At 45.2% G+C, this 18,153-nt stretch overlaps 2 protein-coding genes across 3 annotated transcripts in view; one reads left to right on the top strand and one right to left on the bottom strand.

The window, feature by feature from the left end:
- LOC118401121 (protein delta homolog 2-like) overlaps nucleotides 1–9,740 on the bottom strand; it is a 31,622-nt gene extending 21,882 nt beyond the window's left edge. The window contains exon 1 of one of the 2 annotated variants that reach the window (XM_035798387.2): nucleotides 9,525–9,740. Coding sequence is in view for 1 of the 2 variants with exons in the window: in XM_035798377.2 (XP_035654270.1) it covers nucleotides 1,537–1,627 (91 nt within the window). In the remaining variant the exon portion in view is untranslated. Of the gene's footprint in view, nucleotides 1–1,536; nucleotides 1,682–9,524 lie in introns of those variants that run through there. The other variant, XM_035798377.2, reaches the window with a different exon arrangement.
- Nucleotides 1–18,153, top strand: part of LOC118401088 (serine/threonine-protein phosphatase 2A 56 kDa regulatory subunit delta isoform-like) — a 633,889-nt gene that overhangs the window by 104,392 nt on the left and 511,344 nt on the right. The gene's annotated exons all lie outside the window — the stretch shown is intronic.

Raw genomic sequence — 18,153 nt, forward strand, 5'->3', positions numbered from 1 at the left:
TCATTTGTTTAACACTTCTTTGGTTACTACATGATTCTGTATGTGTTATTTCATCGTTTTGATGTCTTCACTATTATTCTACAATGTGGAAAATAGTAAAAAAATAAAGAAAAACCCTTGAATGAGTAGGTGTTCTAAAACTTTTGACCGGTAGTGTACGTCAAATGTAACATGTACTGGCCTTTCTGACACAACATCTACATCTATGACAATTAGATCCTTCCATCCTTCCATTTCTCACTTGCTCTCCTTTCTGAAGATACATTTTACATGTCCCCTATGTGTTTCCCACAGGGATTTGGATAGGGCCCATCTCTCTCAGTATATTGATAGAGTCTGGCAGAGAGATGTGAGGGTATTTCCTGTGGGCTCACAGCTAGAGCAGGGGACACATTCTAACAGCAGGCAGCACGTCTCAGCCTGGCTCTTCATCAATCAGATACAGGTCCGACTTCAATAGACCTTCCACAAGATTACTCTGTTACCTGCTTGAAGTAGATACTTGAGTGCAGCTATCTTGATTAAGACCTACCTTCTGTCCCTTTTTGTCCTTTGGCTATAACATAAATGTTTTGTGATCAACTGCTGAATTCAATTCTATTTACCGATCACAGGAATCCAAAACACTTTACCCCGTACTTCACCTCACCCGCTCCTGTTCTCACTATATAGTATTCTTAGGTAAATGTTGCTCTATCGCTGTGGTGACTGTAAATGACTGATTGTCTTTACGGTGCGTCTGTAGGAAATCACCACCTCGGTGATTTCCTACAGACGCACCGTAAAGACAATCAGAGTTGAGTTCAGGATCTCCTGTGATCTCCTGTGATATTCTTGTCACCATCCTATTTTTTCTTCACAATGAACCTTTTATTGGAAGTGCTATTTGGGATAGGCTATTTGGAAGTACGTCCTTATGTCACTGAACCACCAATGGAGTGTCTAGGATAAAACATCCAGAAAGAACCTCCCTCACAGTATTCAGAATACTAACTGTAAATCCAACACTGATAATGGTTGACCATATTGCGTACATGGTAAATTGAATCATAACAAGACTATCGAGGTTGATGTTCAATGGCTAACAGTCATGGACTTCTCCACCACTTTGTGTCGAATTCAATCAAAATTGGCGTCGAATCAAAATAAGGATGCACTTGGTTTTGTTTCATTCAGTCATTGAGATCTTACTTATTACATTACTGTACTTGAAATGTGCGTTTTCCATGTAGGTTTGTGGCAAACATGTTTTTTATTCAGTTTTAAGTACAACAAGAAGATAACTAGATGTAATTTAAATATGCAAATTGCAGGCCACAATTTAGCATAAACATAAAATCACCATCTAACCAAGATTAGATAACTCACCAAGGTGCCCACACACATTTTCATGTACTGTATGCCACAACCATAATCAGCAATTCTGATTGTGGTTTATTTGCTAAACGATACAATATATTGCCTAAAGAAGGTTCAAATGACCTAGAATTATATAGACACACACACACACACACACACTGTACGTATGTTACACACCTGTGCTGAAGGTGGTCACCTCACCACTGAATAAGAGTCCTCGGATAGAGCGAGTAGGTACACGTGCTCTCACAAACAGTGAAAAACACATGTTAGAGCTACACAGACACACGCTCAGGAGCAGGCAGCACGTTTAGGAGCAGGCAGCACGGAGGAGTTTGTTGATCAAAAAGCTTGTCAGAGAAACAAGAGGCAGAATAAAGACAGGCAGGGATCCACCTCCCCACTTATCAGCACAGACCTGCCAAGGACCAACTCTTAAAGAGACAGGCACCATTAATGTCTACATCCATTAGACAGCCATCACGTCTAATAATCACCTTTCTTTCTACTTGACAATGGACTCACAAACATAGATTGAGTGATCGATTTCTGTCGCTGTTTCTCAGAATCTCAACCTCCTAGACTAGAGAAACACATTTGAGATGAGTGTCGAGCAAGCTCCCTTGTGTGTGCTTCTTGGTATTCTGTACCTCCTAGAAATGTGGAGCTAGTCAGTGGATGCCTGTTGCTGTAGCGACAGATCAGGCTCCTGAGGTTGGATGGTTGCTGTGCCCACACGTTCCACTGCAGGTGATAGTAAGAAAAGGATCATTTTTCAGAGGATTATCTCCACAATATCACGACTGTGTGCCTTAGAAAACAGGCACCTACATGCCTGGATGACTGCCTTCTGCTGACGTGTGTGTGTGCACGTAGTGTACGTCTACCTTTTGTGTGTGTGTGTGTGTGTGTGTGTGTGTGTGTGTGTGTGTGTGTGTGTGTGTGTGTGTGTGTGTGTGTGTGTGTGTGTGTGTGTGTGTGTGTGTGTGTGTGTGTGCACGTCGTGTACGTCTGCCTGTGCATGTGTGCGTGCATGTGTGTGTGCACGTCGTGTACGTCTGCCTGTGTATGTGTGCGTGTGTGTGTGCACGTCGTGTACGTCTGCCTGTGTATGTGTGCGTGCGTGTGTGCATGCGTGTGTGCGTGCGTGTGCGTGCGTGCGTGCACGTAGTGTACGTCTGCCTGTGTTTGTGTGTGTGTGCACGTCGTGTACGTCTGCCTGTGTATGTGTGCGTGCGTGTGTGTGTGCATGCGTGTGTGCGTGTGTGCGTGCACGTAGTGTACGTCTGCTTGTGTTTACTGTAAATGTGTGACTGCCTGTTGACAGTGTGCCTTTGTCCTTGTGTTTTACTGCATATTGCGAAAGACCATTTACCCAAAATATGTATTTTATCTCCCATGTCAATCAGAATTCTGTTGCACCTTTCGTATTAACTTTACTGTCTGGTTTAATCCAGCTAACGACGGCAAATCATTGTTTTTAAGAGACAATGGTTACAGGCGCATGTTTTTACAAGTGGCTGTAGTCCCATTTCACTTGTAAGAAGCCCTGAAAGCCTGATTCTAAATGAAATAAACCACACTATAAAGCTTTGCCAGTCACCCCGGGTGTGTAGCTTTGCACATCTGCTGTAAATGGAATTTGACTCCTGGAGCCCACAACAGCTCCTGTGACACATCAATGAATGTCATCCACTCAACCCAACCAGCCTTCCCACTGGGCAAAAAGTTGTTGAAACAACGTTCTTTCCACGTCATTTCAACCCCCCAAAAAATCTACGCAATGATGAAAATTCATTGGATTTGTAAAAAATCAACAAGTTAAAGGTAATTGTTGTCTTTTTTTCACCCAATTTCTTTCCATAAATCCAATGACAACATGACATTTTTTTTGTTGAATTCACGTGAGTTGAAAACTCAACCAAATGTAAATCAAAACTCGACGTTGAACTGACATCTGTGCTCAGTGGGTTAGTGCCGTCCTGGCTCCCTCTCCGTGTACAAATAATATCACTCCAAATTCAGATGAATGGAGAAGCGCACTCAACTGTTCTGCTTTCTGCTTCCTGCCTACATTGTGTTTATATTGGGATAATGGCATGCCTATTGTTGTACCCATCCGGCCAGGCAATTTGATGTCTACATTTGAGTGACTCTCTTTTCAGACAGCATGATTATGATGCATCTGCTCCACATGAAAAACAAAAGTAATTGCATTCACTCTGTAGCTCTCTTCAGAGAGTATATGGCTTCTTTTAGTCTTTTATTCTCTAATAAGCCTGCCAAACCCCCTCAATTCTAAATAGCCACATTTGATGTCAATGACTGCAATTTAGAAAATTGCTAAATGAACACTTGCATGCATTACACACGACAAAAAGAGAGATTACAAAAGTTTGTTGTCATTTGTTTTGTTTTTCTCAGTGTAATGCCTCCAAATGAAAATATGGCCACTTTGTTGTCATTCCTAATCAGCTGAGATAGGAAAACACACGCATTATCTGTGTCCAATATATTGTGCTGTTACCTGCTTTAATTCGGACTGAAATCACATTGTTTTTCCCAAATTTCTGGGACAAAATGTATCACTGAAAGAAGTACGAACCTTCACGTCATCAAGGGTTCAAATGTTAAGAGTTGAGCTCCTACTGTCTGTGTGCTTTTCCCATAGTTGTCTTGGAATTACAATTGTTCTCATTCAGACTAGGCTGATAGAACACCAGTGGGAAAACTGGAATAGACCTTCACATGCTATTGTCCTGTTGTGTAACTCGACTTCGCCAGAATACTTGACTTTATTGAATACATTTTCCCATATGTTCTTTAGACATGATGAATGATCTTTCTGGTTTACTCTGGCTTTTAAAGTTTTTAACTATCTGCCCAGAGCTATTCCAATCAAGGTGTGCTCTGGTTACACATTGTCAAGCTCAGGAATATGGAAAGAAATTGGTCCGGCCTCTAAATCCTCTAGGCACTACAAAAGCAACAGTAATGTAAAAAAAAATACATTTCATCTCGGTTTTTCACAATTCATTACATTTAATCCGAGTAAAATATCCCTGTCTTAGGTCAGTTAGGATCACCACTTTATTTTAAAAATGGGAAATGTGAGAGAATGATTTATTTCAGCTTTTATTTCTTTCATCACATTCCCAGTGGGTCATAAGTTTACATACACTCATTTAGTATTTGGTAACATTGCCTTTAAATTGTTTAACTTGGGTCAAATGTTTCGGGTCGCCTTCCACAAGCTTCCCACATTAAGTTGGGTGAATTTTGGCCCATTCCTCCTGACAGAGCTGGTGTAACTAAGTCAGGTTTGTAGGCCTCCTTGCTTGCACACGCTTTTTCAGTTCTGCCCACAAATTTTCTATAGGATTGAGGTCAGGGCTTTGTGATGGCCACTCCAATATCTTGGCTTTGTTGTCCTTAAGCCATTTTGCCACAACTTTGGAAGTATGCTTGGGGTCATTGTCCATTTGGAAGACCCATTTGCGACCAAGCTTTAACATCCTGACTGATGTCGTGAGATGTTGCTTCAATATATCCACATAATTTTCCGACCTCATGATGCCAAACATAACATAAGGATGGTCATTATTGCCAAACGTTTCTATTTTTGTTTCATCAGACCAGAGGACATTTCTCCAAAAAGTAAGATCTTGACCCCATGTGCAGTTGCAAACTGTGGTATGACGGTTTTTATGGCGGTTTTGGAGCAGTGGCTTCTTCTTTGCTGTGCGGCCTATCAGGTTATGTCGATATAGGACTCATTTTACTGTGGATATAGATACTTTTGTACCAGCTTCCTCCAGCATCTTCACAAGGTCCTTTGCTGTTGCTCATGGATTGATTTGCACTTTTCGCACCAAAGTACTTTCATTTCTAGGAGACAGAACACATCTCCTTCGTGAGCGGTATGACGGCTGCGTGGTCCCATGGTATTTATCCTTACGTACTATTGTTCGTACAGATGAACGTGGTACTTTCAGGCGTTTGGAAATTTCTCCCAAGGATGAACCAGACTTGTGGAGGTATACAATATTCTTCTGAGGTCTTGGCTGATTTCTTTTCATTTTACAATGACGTCAAGCAAAGAGGCACTGAGTTGGAAGGTAGGCCTTGAAATACATCCACAGGTACACCTCCAATTGACTCAAATGATGTCAATTAGCCTAACAGAAGCTTCAAAAGCCATGACATCATTTTCTGGAATTTTGCAAGCTGTTTAAAGGCACAATCAACTTAGTGAATGTAAACTTCTGACCCAGTGGAATTGCGATACAGTGAATTATAAGTGAAATAATCTGTCTGTAAACAACTGTTGGAAAAATTACTTGTATCATGCACAAAGTAGATGTCCTAACCGACTTGCCAAAACTATAGTTTGTTAACAAGAATTTTTGTGGAGTGGTTGAAAAACAAGTTTTAATGACTCCAACCTAAGTGTATGTAAACTTCCGACTTCAACTGTATATACTGTACTTTGTGACATGCTCTTGGAGCACTACCATTGGCCCAAGTGCCAATTTCCTCTACAAGGCAGAACATGAAGAGTTTGCCTCTCCTTTGTCATTTCTAACTCCATAGACCTGCCCTGTTACGCACGGGTCTGTTGTGAAAGGTAACTCTACTCAGCTTTATAGTATGAGTCACTGCACTGCCACCTTTTTTTCCTTTATTTTGGATTTGGAGGGAGAATACAGCGTCTGAGGGAGGGAAAGGCTTCTTGCATGAACTGAATATCTGTCTTTATTGTTTGGGCAGTGTGGCTCATCCTCCTTTTATCAGAACAGGAGTGCCTGGAAAGGCCTCTCACATGCTATGAGCCCTGGAAGCGAATAATCCAGTTACTTGGAACCCCACCAGATGACTGGTTGATCTTCACAGGGGTCAATGGCTGCTATGGCAACAGAGGACCGATGCTGCTAACATTTGGGAGGCAGTGCGAAAGAGAATGGCCTTTCTGGCCATTCTCCACAAGGTACTTCAGCATATTGCCTCATCACAGGGTATGTGGTGCACGATGAGTCATTTCGCTTTCACCTGCTTCATTTTCATAAAGCTGCAATAGTAGTGTCCTACAGACTTGGAGTCTGACATGCAGTCAATGACTGAGCCCGAGAATCCTTTGGGCCTGATATTGCCAATAACAACCCCTAAGTGTGTTACATACTCCCTGCCTTGGGTTCTGTCAGCTCCTACAAATCACTCAGAAGCATCTGTAGAGCAGAGAGATGGGATTGTGTGACGGTGAAGGACGATGGAGGATATCCAGCCCTGCACTGTTTCCGCCAGCAAATAACATGATAGACCCTTGGCAAATGAGTGTCCCTGATACAGGATTTCTGTGGATGTGCCCTGTATGTCTACGTTGCTGTTAATTAAAGGACATTAAATCAAACGCAAGTGGGCTGAAACAAGATCCGTGAGAACATGAATTGTCCTTACCTCACGTATGCTGTTGACCAGTGGTTACCAACCCGTGGGGGTTTGGCAGGTGGTCTGCATTTCTTTGTTGATAAAATAAATCAACTAAAATCGTCCAACAATAATAACAGTTGGTAGTAGGTATTATAAGGAGTTTTACATATTTTTCACAATGCAAATTGTTTATAATAATAATAAAAATATGCCTTTAATTTGTTACATTCGCTGGAAAAATGTACTAAATTTGATCACCAAGATACAGTATTTTATGTTAAAAGAAGACTCTGCGAATGGTGGTCCTCAAAAGAGCTTTTGGCGTGATTTGGTTGTCCCTGGAACAGAAAGGGGAACCGCTGCTACGGACAATTATGAAGTACTTTCTCATAAATACAAACTCTTTCTCTCACCAGCGCAACTCACCAACACCCAAACAGACACGCGCATGTGTAGGCTACACACACACACCTGCCTACTCTAAGCCGTGTCGCCCCGACTCCTCGTCTGGCTCCAGAGAATGCATTATGAGGGCCAGTGAAAGCAGATTATAGACTCTTGTTGCATTTTTATTAGGAAGTATTTATTAACTGATTTACTGGCCACTGAGGTCCCCTTGTTATGGACACCACATTTGTTTGCCTGTGGCTTTCGATCTGGACAATGAATCCCAAGTGAGCAGAGCAAGTCAGTAAGCTTAAAATATAACTCGACCCCAGGAACCAAAAGCATGTCTCAACAGGGTAAAATACCTGAAACATTAGCATTTTTGCACTTCATGTCCAAATCATCTTCAAGTAACTTAATTTAGTTACACAATCCATTTCTAGATATTTTAGGATGATTTGGACATGAAGCCAAACATGTTAATATACAGTTGAAGTCGGAAGTTTACATACTCCTTAGCCAAATACATTTAAACTGAGTTTTTCATCATTCCTGACATTTAATCCTAGTAAACAATCCCTGTCTTAGGTCAGTTAGGATCACCACTTTATTTTAAGAATGTGAAATGTCAGAATAACAATAGAGAGAATTATTTATTTCAGCTTTGATTTATTTCATCACATTCCCAGTGGGTCAGAAGTTTACATACACTCAATTAGTATTTGGTAACATTGCCTTTAAATTGTTTAACTTGGGTCAAACGTTTCGGGTAGCCTTCCACAAGCTTCCCACAATAAGTTGGGTGAATTTTGGCCCATTCCTCCTAACAGAGCTGGTGTAACTGAGTCAGGTTTGTAGGCCTCCTTGCTCGCATGCGCTTTTTCAGTTCTGCCCACACATTTTCTATAGGATTGAGGTCAGGGCTTTCTGATGGCCACTCCAATATCTTGACTTTGTTGTCCTTTGTCACAACTTTGGAAGTGTGCTTGGGGTCATTGTCCTTTTGGAAGACCCATTTGCAACCAAGCTTTAACTTCCTGACTGATGTCTTGAGATGTTGCTTCAATATATCCACATAATTCTCCTTCCTCATGTCGCCATCTATTTTGTGAAGTGCACCAGTCCCTCCTGCAGCAAAGCATCCCCGCAACATGCTGCTGCCACCCCCGTGCTTCACGGTTGGGATGGTGTTCTTCGGCTTGCAAGCATCCCCCTTTTCCCTCCAAACCTAAGGATGGTCATTATGGCCAAACATTTCTATTTCTGTTTCATCAGACCAGAGGACATTTCTCCAAAAAGTACGATCTTTGTCCCCATATGCAGTTGCAAACCATAGTCTGGCTTTTTTATGGCTGTTTTGGAACAGTGGCTTCTTCCATGCTGAGCGGCCTTTCAGGTTATGTCGATATAGGACTCATTTTACTGTTTGATATAGATACCTTTGTACCGGTGTCCTCCAGCATCTTCACAAGGTCCTTTGCTGTTGTTCTTGGATTGTTTTGCACTTGTCGCACCAAAATGCGTTCATCTCTAGGAGACAGAACGTGTCTCCTTTGTGAGCAGTATGCGTGGTCCCATGGTGTTTATACTTGCGTACTATTATTTGTTTTGATGAATGTGGTAAGCCTACAATTTTTTTCCGGAGGTCTTGGCTGATTTCTTTTGATTTTCGCAAGATGTCAAGCAAAAGAGGTACTGAGTTTGAAGGTAGGCCTTGAAATACATCCACAGATACAACTCCAATTGACTCAAATTATGTCAATTAGCCTATCAGAAGCTTCTAAAGCCATGACATCATTTTCTAGAATTGTCCAAGCTGTTTAAAGGCACAGTCAACTTAGTGTATGTAAACTTCTGACCCACTGGAACTTCTGACCCACTGGATAGTGAATTATAAGTGAAATAATCTGTCTGTAAACAATTGTTGGAAAAATGACTTGTGTCATGCACAAAGTAGATGTCCTAACTGACTTACCAAAACTATAGTTTTTTAACAAACAATTTGTGGAGTGGTTGAAAAACGAGTTTTAATGACTCTAAAATAAGTGTATGTAAACTTCCGACTTCAACTGTTAGTACCATTGACATGCATTGGAATGTTGTCACAAGTGCTAAAATGTTAGCATTTAACACAGTGGCCAGGTAATCAAAACGTGGATTGTTATCATACCTTGTCCATAGACTGCGTACAGAAAACCAATACGCCATTTTGTAATTTGGGTGAACTCTCCCTTTAATATACTTAGCCGGTTGCTCTCAACCTTTTGCCCACAGACACTTTTGCAAGCAAAACACAATGATCTACATTAAATGTGTCTTTGTATTCTATGTGAAATTATTTCAGTTCTTACCTTGTTTGGCAAATACACTCCTCTCAGTCCTTCACTCTGTAAAAGTAGAGAAAAGCTCTCCCGTAGTGTGCTCTTACACTCCAATCTATCAGTCTGGTGGTGGGCTCCTCTCTTGAAGTGTGTCCAGTCCTCACACCCACTGAGCAGCAGCCTCCCTCTGGTGGGTGTTGGGTTATTTTAATGTGTGGTGAGCTGCAGACAGGCTGGAGAAGCCACTGCTCCCCCTCTAGCTGGACGACACGGAGACACACGTCCACCCCACTTCACACCCTCTCTGGCTGATCCACGCCTCACCCTCTCCTCTGGGTGCAGACCTGACTCTCCAGGCCACACACTCTTTTCACTTCCTCATTGAGCTGAGAGAGAGAGAGAGAGCGAGAGAGAGAGAGAGTGAGGGAGGGTCACAGCTTTCGCCTTTGCCGGCTATCTTGTTTGTGGCCGTGTTAAATGAAGTTCAGATTAGATGGCAGTTCCACACACCTGTGGCTATTTATTGCCCCTCCAAGTGGAAGAAAGTGAGAGGAGAAGGAGAGAGAGAAAACAGACAGCAGCCACCAGCTCTCGGGTCTTTGAACAGAAGTTGTTGGATTGCGCTGATGGAAAGTTTCTGTCCCCGGGGACGGACGATAAGTGCTCACTCACTGACTCCACTATTCGCTCTCCTGTAGCTCACTCACTCACTCACTCACTCACTCACTCACTCACTCACTCACTCACTCACTCACTCACTCACTCACTCACTCACCCACTCTTCCTTTCCAGTGCACAGAGTCCTCAAACTCTTGCCATCCACGTTCTCTGATTAATTCTGTGTCAGACTGTTCTGGCGGCTGTATGGCATATCAGATAGCTAAGCTGGTTGTGTGTATATTATATTGTCCATTAAACACACAGCAAGTGTTTTTCTGTCAGCGTCAAACCACACAGAAACCTTAGTTTAAATCTCTAACATTTTCCAAAGCCAGTGTTCCTTCAAGGAACGGAAAAGGTGCTCAGTATCACCTCAACAGAGAGACTCAAGCTTGTCTTACTGGCCTTGATGTCAGGAATCAATTTTTATTACACGGGTCACTCCCCCCCCCAAAAAAAACAGAGGCCCCGAAGCCCTCTTAATCTGCCAGACATCTGACTATCCGCTTTGTCCCAATCCCTCTGTAAACCCTCCTGGATAGGTGCAACCACACCACTCTGTTAGCTGAAACCGAATAGACGGAGAGAGAGCAGCTGAACTCACATTCGGTTGCCCCACAGAGCTCAGGTAAGGTCCTCTTCAGAGAGATGCACAGCCTGAAGTAGACACCTGACTGTCTGAAAGACACTTGAGACACAGTGGCCAACAACTTTGATGCAACAAGTCCGAGCGGCCAGTTTTCGTTCTTCTTTGCTCTTTCCAGATATTTGTTTTGAAAGGAGATATCACTCTGGTCATTAACACCCTCCGTCCCCCTGTGTGCTACAAGCAGGGAGCGAGAATTAACGTTCCATTGCTGGGATGCTCCGCTCCTGTCACTTTGAGGTGGGCCGGACGTGCCAGTGTCCCCTTGCTGCATTCTGGCAAATGTGTTGCCCGTCCCCTGCCCGAGGCAGAGGCGGGATGGTGTCCCAGGGGATGTGGCCTGTTTGTTGTAACCTAATCCCAGGGTTCATTGTTACGTTGGCTGAGGAACGCTAAATTTGCTCATGCCCAGTGGCGACTTTGAAATAGCAGCCCATTTAAGGGGGGTTGAAAGGTAACACATTGAACCAGGCGGTGCAGCAGTGAGATGCTTTCTCCCTTAACCACTTGTAATCTGCACACAATGCGGGACGCGAGGGGCTATCTGTCAGCATGGAGAGACCTTGATAGCGGAGCTATTGAATGACTCCCGAATATGAGGGGACGGATATCCCCCCCCGTCTAAAGCCACCTGCCCCAAAACGCTTGTCTGTTTATCTTGGGATGAGAATGGGGCTGAATGGCGGGAGGAGCAAACCACAAACATTCCACACCAGCAGCAGCCTTGACCTGGGAGCAGCTGGGGCTTGGGAACAATATTGCAGGGCCAGCAGGCATCTAACCGCCCTCGATCTCTGGATGGCCGGCAAACATTCCGTTTTTTTTTTTAACATGGCATGTTTACATGCCATTGCTGTAGAAACGCAGAATCTCTTGACTGCATGGATTCAACTCAGATATCCAATGAGAACTTAAAGTCCTCTTAAGCTCTTGTCCCAAGTGCCTCATGCATTATGTCTTTACAGTTTTCACCATTACCAGTTGGAGGGCTTTTGAAGAGCCTGAGTGTCTTTGGTCTGGGTGTCAGGATGCTTTGCGTGCATGCCTCTCTGTGTGGTACGTTGAGGTTAAAAGGATCGTTTGATATCCACAAGTTCATCTGACTCTTGGGGCGTAGATAAACGGCTTCATTGCCAACATCCCAAACTATCTCTTTAAGAGCAAGGTTGTGTTATGAGGTCCGAGGCCGTGGGAATGCCATTTGAACAATAAGCCGTACGTGTGCAAAATATGGCCTAAGCAAGCTATTTGGATGGTATTTTAAGGAACCGTCTGAGGTAAACACAGTCATGTTGCTGGGCTGTTGAGTAAATCCTGGTATCGAAGATGAGGTTGAAGGTTTGCTAGTGTTCAGTGTGTGTGTGTGTATGAACATGCATAGTTGTATACAGTATGTGTGTGAAAATGAAGGAGGATCATTTGGGGCCCTGAGTGACAGGCCCGAGAGCAGTCGGCGTGGTAACTGGAGACACCGCTCCCCAAACAAGGAGACAAGCGGTCTGATCATCGTGTGTTTGACCTCTTCACCTTGACATGCGCCATTCCTCTCCCAGGACAAACAGTGCCTTGCATGATGGCCTCTTAAGACTGCAACAGTTGAGCCCACAACCCTCCCTTGAGACAACAAGACTGAACAGCACTATATCCAATTAATGAAACTGAATCATTAGAACAAACCAGTCTTATCACTCAAGAACCACTCATTCTGATGCTGTGTTTGAAATCATAATGGTCGATCTTGACTTCTCCCGTCTTTTGATTTTCAATGTTCTTCACCTGTCATAAACAGTACTACGCACACTTGGCTAAGAACTGTCACACAAGTACCTCAAACCGCGATAAACTACGGTATGTAAAACACAGATTGCCAGCCTTTTGTTTGGAAAACACTTCACTTTCACTGTTCTCTGATACTGCTGTTTCTCCCCTAGGGCTGTATAACGACTAAAGAGTGAATAACATCAGCTTTCAATGCAGTCTTCAGCCATGATCAAATATAGATGACTTATGTACGCTGGACAGATAGCCACTAGGGCAGTGCACAGCGGGACTAATGTATACACACACAGAAGAGCAGACTGCACCCTGTTGGCACCTACTATAAGGGGTCTGGAGTCGACACCCGATCCACCCCCAACGCCAGAATGAGCACACGCCAAGCTGCATTATTAACCTGCCCAAGAGGTGATAAGAAAAGTGCTTCATGGAATAAAACCAATAAGCCGGTTTGTACGGTGCTGAGCGGGTGTGTGGGAGAGAACTCTACGTTTTATCTGGATTAGAAAACACCATGCTGGGCCTCCCGGGTGGCGCAGTGGTCTAGGGCACTGCATTGCATTGCCAGAGACTCTGGGTTCGAGCCCAGGCTCTGTCGCAGCCGGCCGCGACCGGGAGGTCCGTGGGGCGACGCACAATTGGCCTAGCGTTGTCCGGGTTAGGGAGGGTTTGGCCGGTAGGGATATCCTTGTCTCATCGTGCACCAGCGACTCCTGTGGCGGGCCGGGTGCAGTGTGTGCTAACCAGGTCGCCAGGTGCACGGTGTTTCCTCCGACACATTGGTGCAGCTGGCTTCCAGGTTGGATGCGCGCTGTGTTAAAGAAACAGTGCAGCTTGGTTGGGTTGTGTTTCAGAGGATGCGTGGCTTTCGACCTTTGTCTCTCCCGAGCCCGTACGGGAGTTGTAGCGACAAGATAGTAACTACTAACAATTGGATACCACGAAATTGGGGAGAAAATGGGGTAAAAAAATGTTTTAAAGAATTAAAGACCATGCTGTGTTACTGCTGGTGCAAACAGGAGGAGCAACAGGACCTCCTTGCTCCCCAGCGGGTTAGAGGTCTTTCTACATTCAATGTGTGTCTCAATTACGCATAATGCAAATGAAATGAGATGGGTGCTGAGAAAACAGGGACAGGATTGCATCATGCCAATATCAACTGTATTTAAATGGAGACTATATATACTGGTTTGCAAATTGAGCAGAGGGTTAACGTTATTGTGCGTCCATAATGTTATTGTGCGTCCAAAGTCATTTAATTTCTTGGATACATTTTAAAATGATCTTGGCTACTATTATTAATATTAAGGCATTGTTAAAGGATACACAGAATAGGTATTTCAGACCATTTCTCGAACTTGCTTATTAAGGGGAAATGTCTGTGATGCTCCCACCAGGCTGATCACTCATGCAGGGCAACAGTTTTTTCAACTGTGTTCTATGACCACTAGCGATTATTAACATAATTGCAATGGTGTGCAATTACTGAGAATTGTTTCACCAAAGATGCACACAGCTCCTTCCAGACCATTCAGGCATCACAGAGACCAGAGAGGCTAAGAGCAAACACTGCAGGTTAGGGACCCATTTCCATTCATTAATTGTCCTCCTTACAGAGAGGCTAATTGTTTCTACGAAGGAAATTAATTGATAATAGACTGGCCTTGAGCATGATGCAGTGAGTGCATTGTTGAGCTGTCAAATGTCAGTTGTGCAGAGGTGAGGACGGAGTCAGGCGCAGGACACAGAACTGAGTAAAATAACGTGAAATGAAATTCCTGCAGTAAGGAAGGGTCCTGTATGTCCTCCACCGGCACACAGCATTTCTCCCCCGGACCGTACCCCTCCAACTTCATGAGGTACTGAAGGCCCCTCGCCCGACGCCTTGAGTCCATGATGGCTCGCACAGTATACGCCGTGTGGGAGGAACCTCCCACACCTCAGACTGCTGGAGCGGACCAGCCACCACACAGGCCTGAGGAGAGACACATGGAACGAGGGGTTAATACGATAATCAGGGGGAAGCTGTAACCTGTAACATACCTCGTTCAGTCTCCTCAGGACTTTAAATAGCCCCACAAACCGCAGACCCAGCTTCCGGTGCATACACCGGGGCCTCACTGCGGTGGCGGTCGGCGCTCGCCTTCTGTCGCCTGATGGCCCGTTGCATGCGTACATGGGCAGCGTCCCAAGTTTCCTCCGAGCGCAGAAACCATTCATCCACCGCAGGTGCCTCGATCTGGCTCTGATGCCACGGTGCCAGAACCGGCTGATAACCTAGTTCACACTGAAACGGAGACAGGTTAGTGGAGGAGTGGCGGTGGGAGTTCTGGGCCATCTCTTTCCAGGGGATGAAAGCCAACTACTCCCCCGGGCCGGTCCTGGCAATAAGACCGCAGAAACCTACCCACATCCTGGTTAACTCTCTCCACCTGCCCATTACTTTCGGGGTGAAACCCTGAGGTCAGGCTGACCGAGACCCCCAGACGTTCCATGAACGCCCTCCAGACCCTTGATGTGAACTGGGAACCCCAATCAGACACCATATCCTCAGGCACCCCGTAGTGCCGGAAGACGTGTGTAAACAGGGCTTCTGCAGTCTGTAGGGCCGTAGGGAGACCGGGCAAAGGAATGAGACGGCAGGACCGATCCACAACAACCAGAATCGTGGTGTTTCCTTGTGACGGAGGGAGATCCGTCACGAAATCCACAGATCGGTGTGACCACGGCCGTTGTGGAACGGGCAGGGGTTGTAATTTCCCTCTGGACAGGTGTCTAGGTGCCTTGCACTGGGTGCACACCGAGCAGGAGGAAACATACACCCTCACGTCCTTCGCTAAAGTGGGCCACCAGTACTTCCCGCTAAGACAGCGCACTGTCCGACCGATGCCGGGATGACCAGAGGAAGGTGACGTATGAACCCAACGGATCAATTGATCACGAACATCAGACAGAACTGACTCACGTCCAACTGGACACTGGGTGGGAGTGGGCTCCGCACGTAACGCCCGCTCGATGTCCGCGTCAACCTTCCATACCACTGGTGCCACCAGGAAAGAAGCCGGAAGTATGGGAGTGGGATCCGTGGACCGATCCTCTGTGTCATACATCCGAGACAGTGCGTCTGCCTTAGCGTTCTGGGAACCTGGTCTGTAGGATAGAGTGAACACAAAACGGGTAAAAAACATTGCCCACCTTGTCTGATGAGGGTTCAGTATCCTCGCCACCCAGATGTACTCCAGATTGCGGTGGTCAGTCCAAATGAGAAAAGGGTGTTTATCCCCCTCAAGCCAATGCCTCCACGCCTTCAGAGCGTGGAGGCAGACAACAGCCAACAGTTTCCGGTCCCCCGCACAGGGGCAGAGTTTTTGTGGCGTACCCAAGCGCTGAGACAGCACAGCTCCCATCCCAGCCTCGGACACGTCCATCTCTACTATGAATGCTAAGGAGGGATCAGGATGAGCCAACACAAGAGTCGAGGTAAACACAAACTTCAGGTGACCAAAAGCCCCGTCCGCCCCAGCTGACCACTGCAGTCGCACCGGTCCCCCCTTCAGTAAAGAGGTAATGGGAGCCGCTACCTGTAGTAGTTGACAAACCCTAAGAACCGCTGCACCTCCTTTACCGTTGTGGGAGTCGGCCAATTACGCATCCATCTCCAACCCTGACTCGGACAGGCGGTACCCTAGGAAGGAGACGAACTGCTGGAAGAACAGACATTTCTCAGCCTTAATGTGTAGGTCATGCTCCAACAGTCGACCAAGCACCTTGCACACCAGAGACACATGCTTGGCGCGTGTAGCGGAGTATATTAGAATGTCATCTATATACACCACTACACCCTGCCCGTGCAGGTCCCTGAAAATGACGAGGTACTCATAGTGCCCAGAGGTGATAGTAAATGCCGTCTTCCACTCATCCCCCTCCCGGATACGCACCAGGTTGTAAGCACTCCTGAGATCCAATTTAGTGAAGAAGCGCGCCCCATGCAATGACTTGGTCACACTGGCTATGAGAGGCAGAGGGTAACTATACTTCACCGTGATCTGATTTAAACCTCTATAGTCAATGCACGGGCGTAAACCTCCATCCTTCTTCTTCACAAAAAAGAAACTCGAGGAGGCAGGTGAAGTGGAAGGCCGAATGTATCCCTGCCCCAGAGACTCTGTGACATATGTTTCCATAGCTGCCGTCTCCTCCTGTGACAGAGGATACACGTGACTCCAGGGAAGTGCTGCGTCTACCAGGAGATTTATCGCACAATCCCCCCATCGATGGGATGGTAGTTGAGTCGCCTTCTTTTTACAGAAGGCGAGAGCCAAATCGTCATATTCAGGGGGGATGTGCATGGAGGAGACCTGGTTTGGACTCTCCACCATAGTTGCACCTATGGAAAAACCTATACACCTCCCTGAACCCTGACGTGACTATCCATTGAGAGCCTTCTGTTGTCACGAAATAGTGGGGTCATGATGGGCCAACCAGGGAAACACCAACACCACAGGAAACGCAGGAGAATCGTTCAGGAAAAGGCTAATTCTCTCCTCATGACCCTCCTGTGTTATCATACATAGTGGAGCTGTGATCCCCCCTAATCAGACCCGACCCTAAAGGACGACTATGTTACAATGTTACACGAGGCACTGTATATCGAGTTGAAAACCAATTACGAAGTGTTGCTTATTGACAGCTTTCCATACATCTATTCAATGCACTGCTTAGAAGTGAAAACAGGTTTCTCCTGAGGTCTAATGACTGATCCTTCATTACTCAGTCTTTGCCCTCCAAATTGTATTAATTGATAGCGTAGATCAGGGATTATCACTGTGTTGGTTAGGTTAGGAAGGTTATGAGGGGAAGGTTGTGACAACAGGTGGTCAATAATCTAATAAACAGTACAATCCCATGACTGGGACATGACAATAGTCAGTCGTTACCCCGATCCCTGTCCTTAACTCACTGTTACCATTATAGCAGGGAACAATAGCCTACTAAACTGATTGGACTGGAGAATGTGTTAGACCTCATATAGGCGAAGGAGCAGGAGAGCGACAGGATATACATCAAGTGTCTGGTTTCATACACTGCCGAGTGCTGGCCACTTCAAACAAGAGAGAGCTGAGGGCTTTAAGTGTGACTGGGAAGAGGATCCAGGAACTGTCTAAAAGAGAGTGTGTGACATATAACACCATAGTTTGACATGATAGTACAAGGCATGTACCTTCTAAAACCATACCAAAGACCATTTTAGTAAGGGTCGTAGTGTGTTGTTTCTATATAACGGGTACTGTAACTCACCTCTTAGACATGGGTTTAACTTTCATATGCTCCCTGGCCCGGAACAGATAGCATCAGCCTAATATCAATTTATGATCAGTTTATGAATTGATGGTCTACGGTATTGTAAGTTACTGAGGTATTGATTTCGCATAGCACCAAAAGAGTATGTTTAAAGTGACATACAGTATTGCTTGATTATTTTACCTTCCTCCAGCCATGTACAGTATAGGATGAGCCACTATCACCCTCCTGCCCAGCCACCATTACCTCAGACAGTAAACCAAGGCCATTTTTCAT

The sequence above is a fragment of the Oncorhynchus keta genome, chromosome 2 (assembly GCF_023373465.1).
Source record: "Oncorhynchus keta strain PuntledgeMale-10-30-2019 chromosome 2, Oket_V2, whole genome shotgun sequence".
Classification (NCBI taxonomy): Eukaryota; Metazoa; Chordata; class Actinopteri; order Salmoniformes; family Salmonidae; genus Oncorhynchus; species Oncorhynchus keta.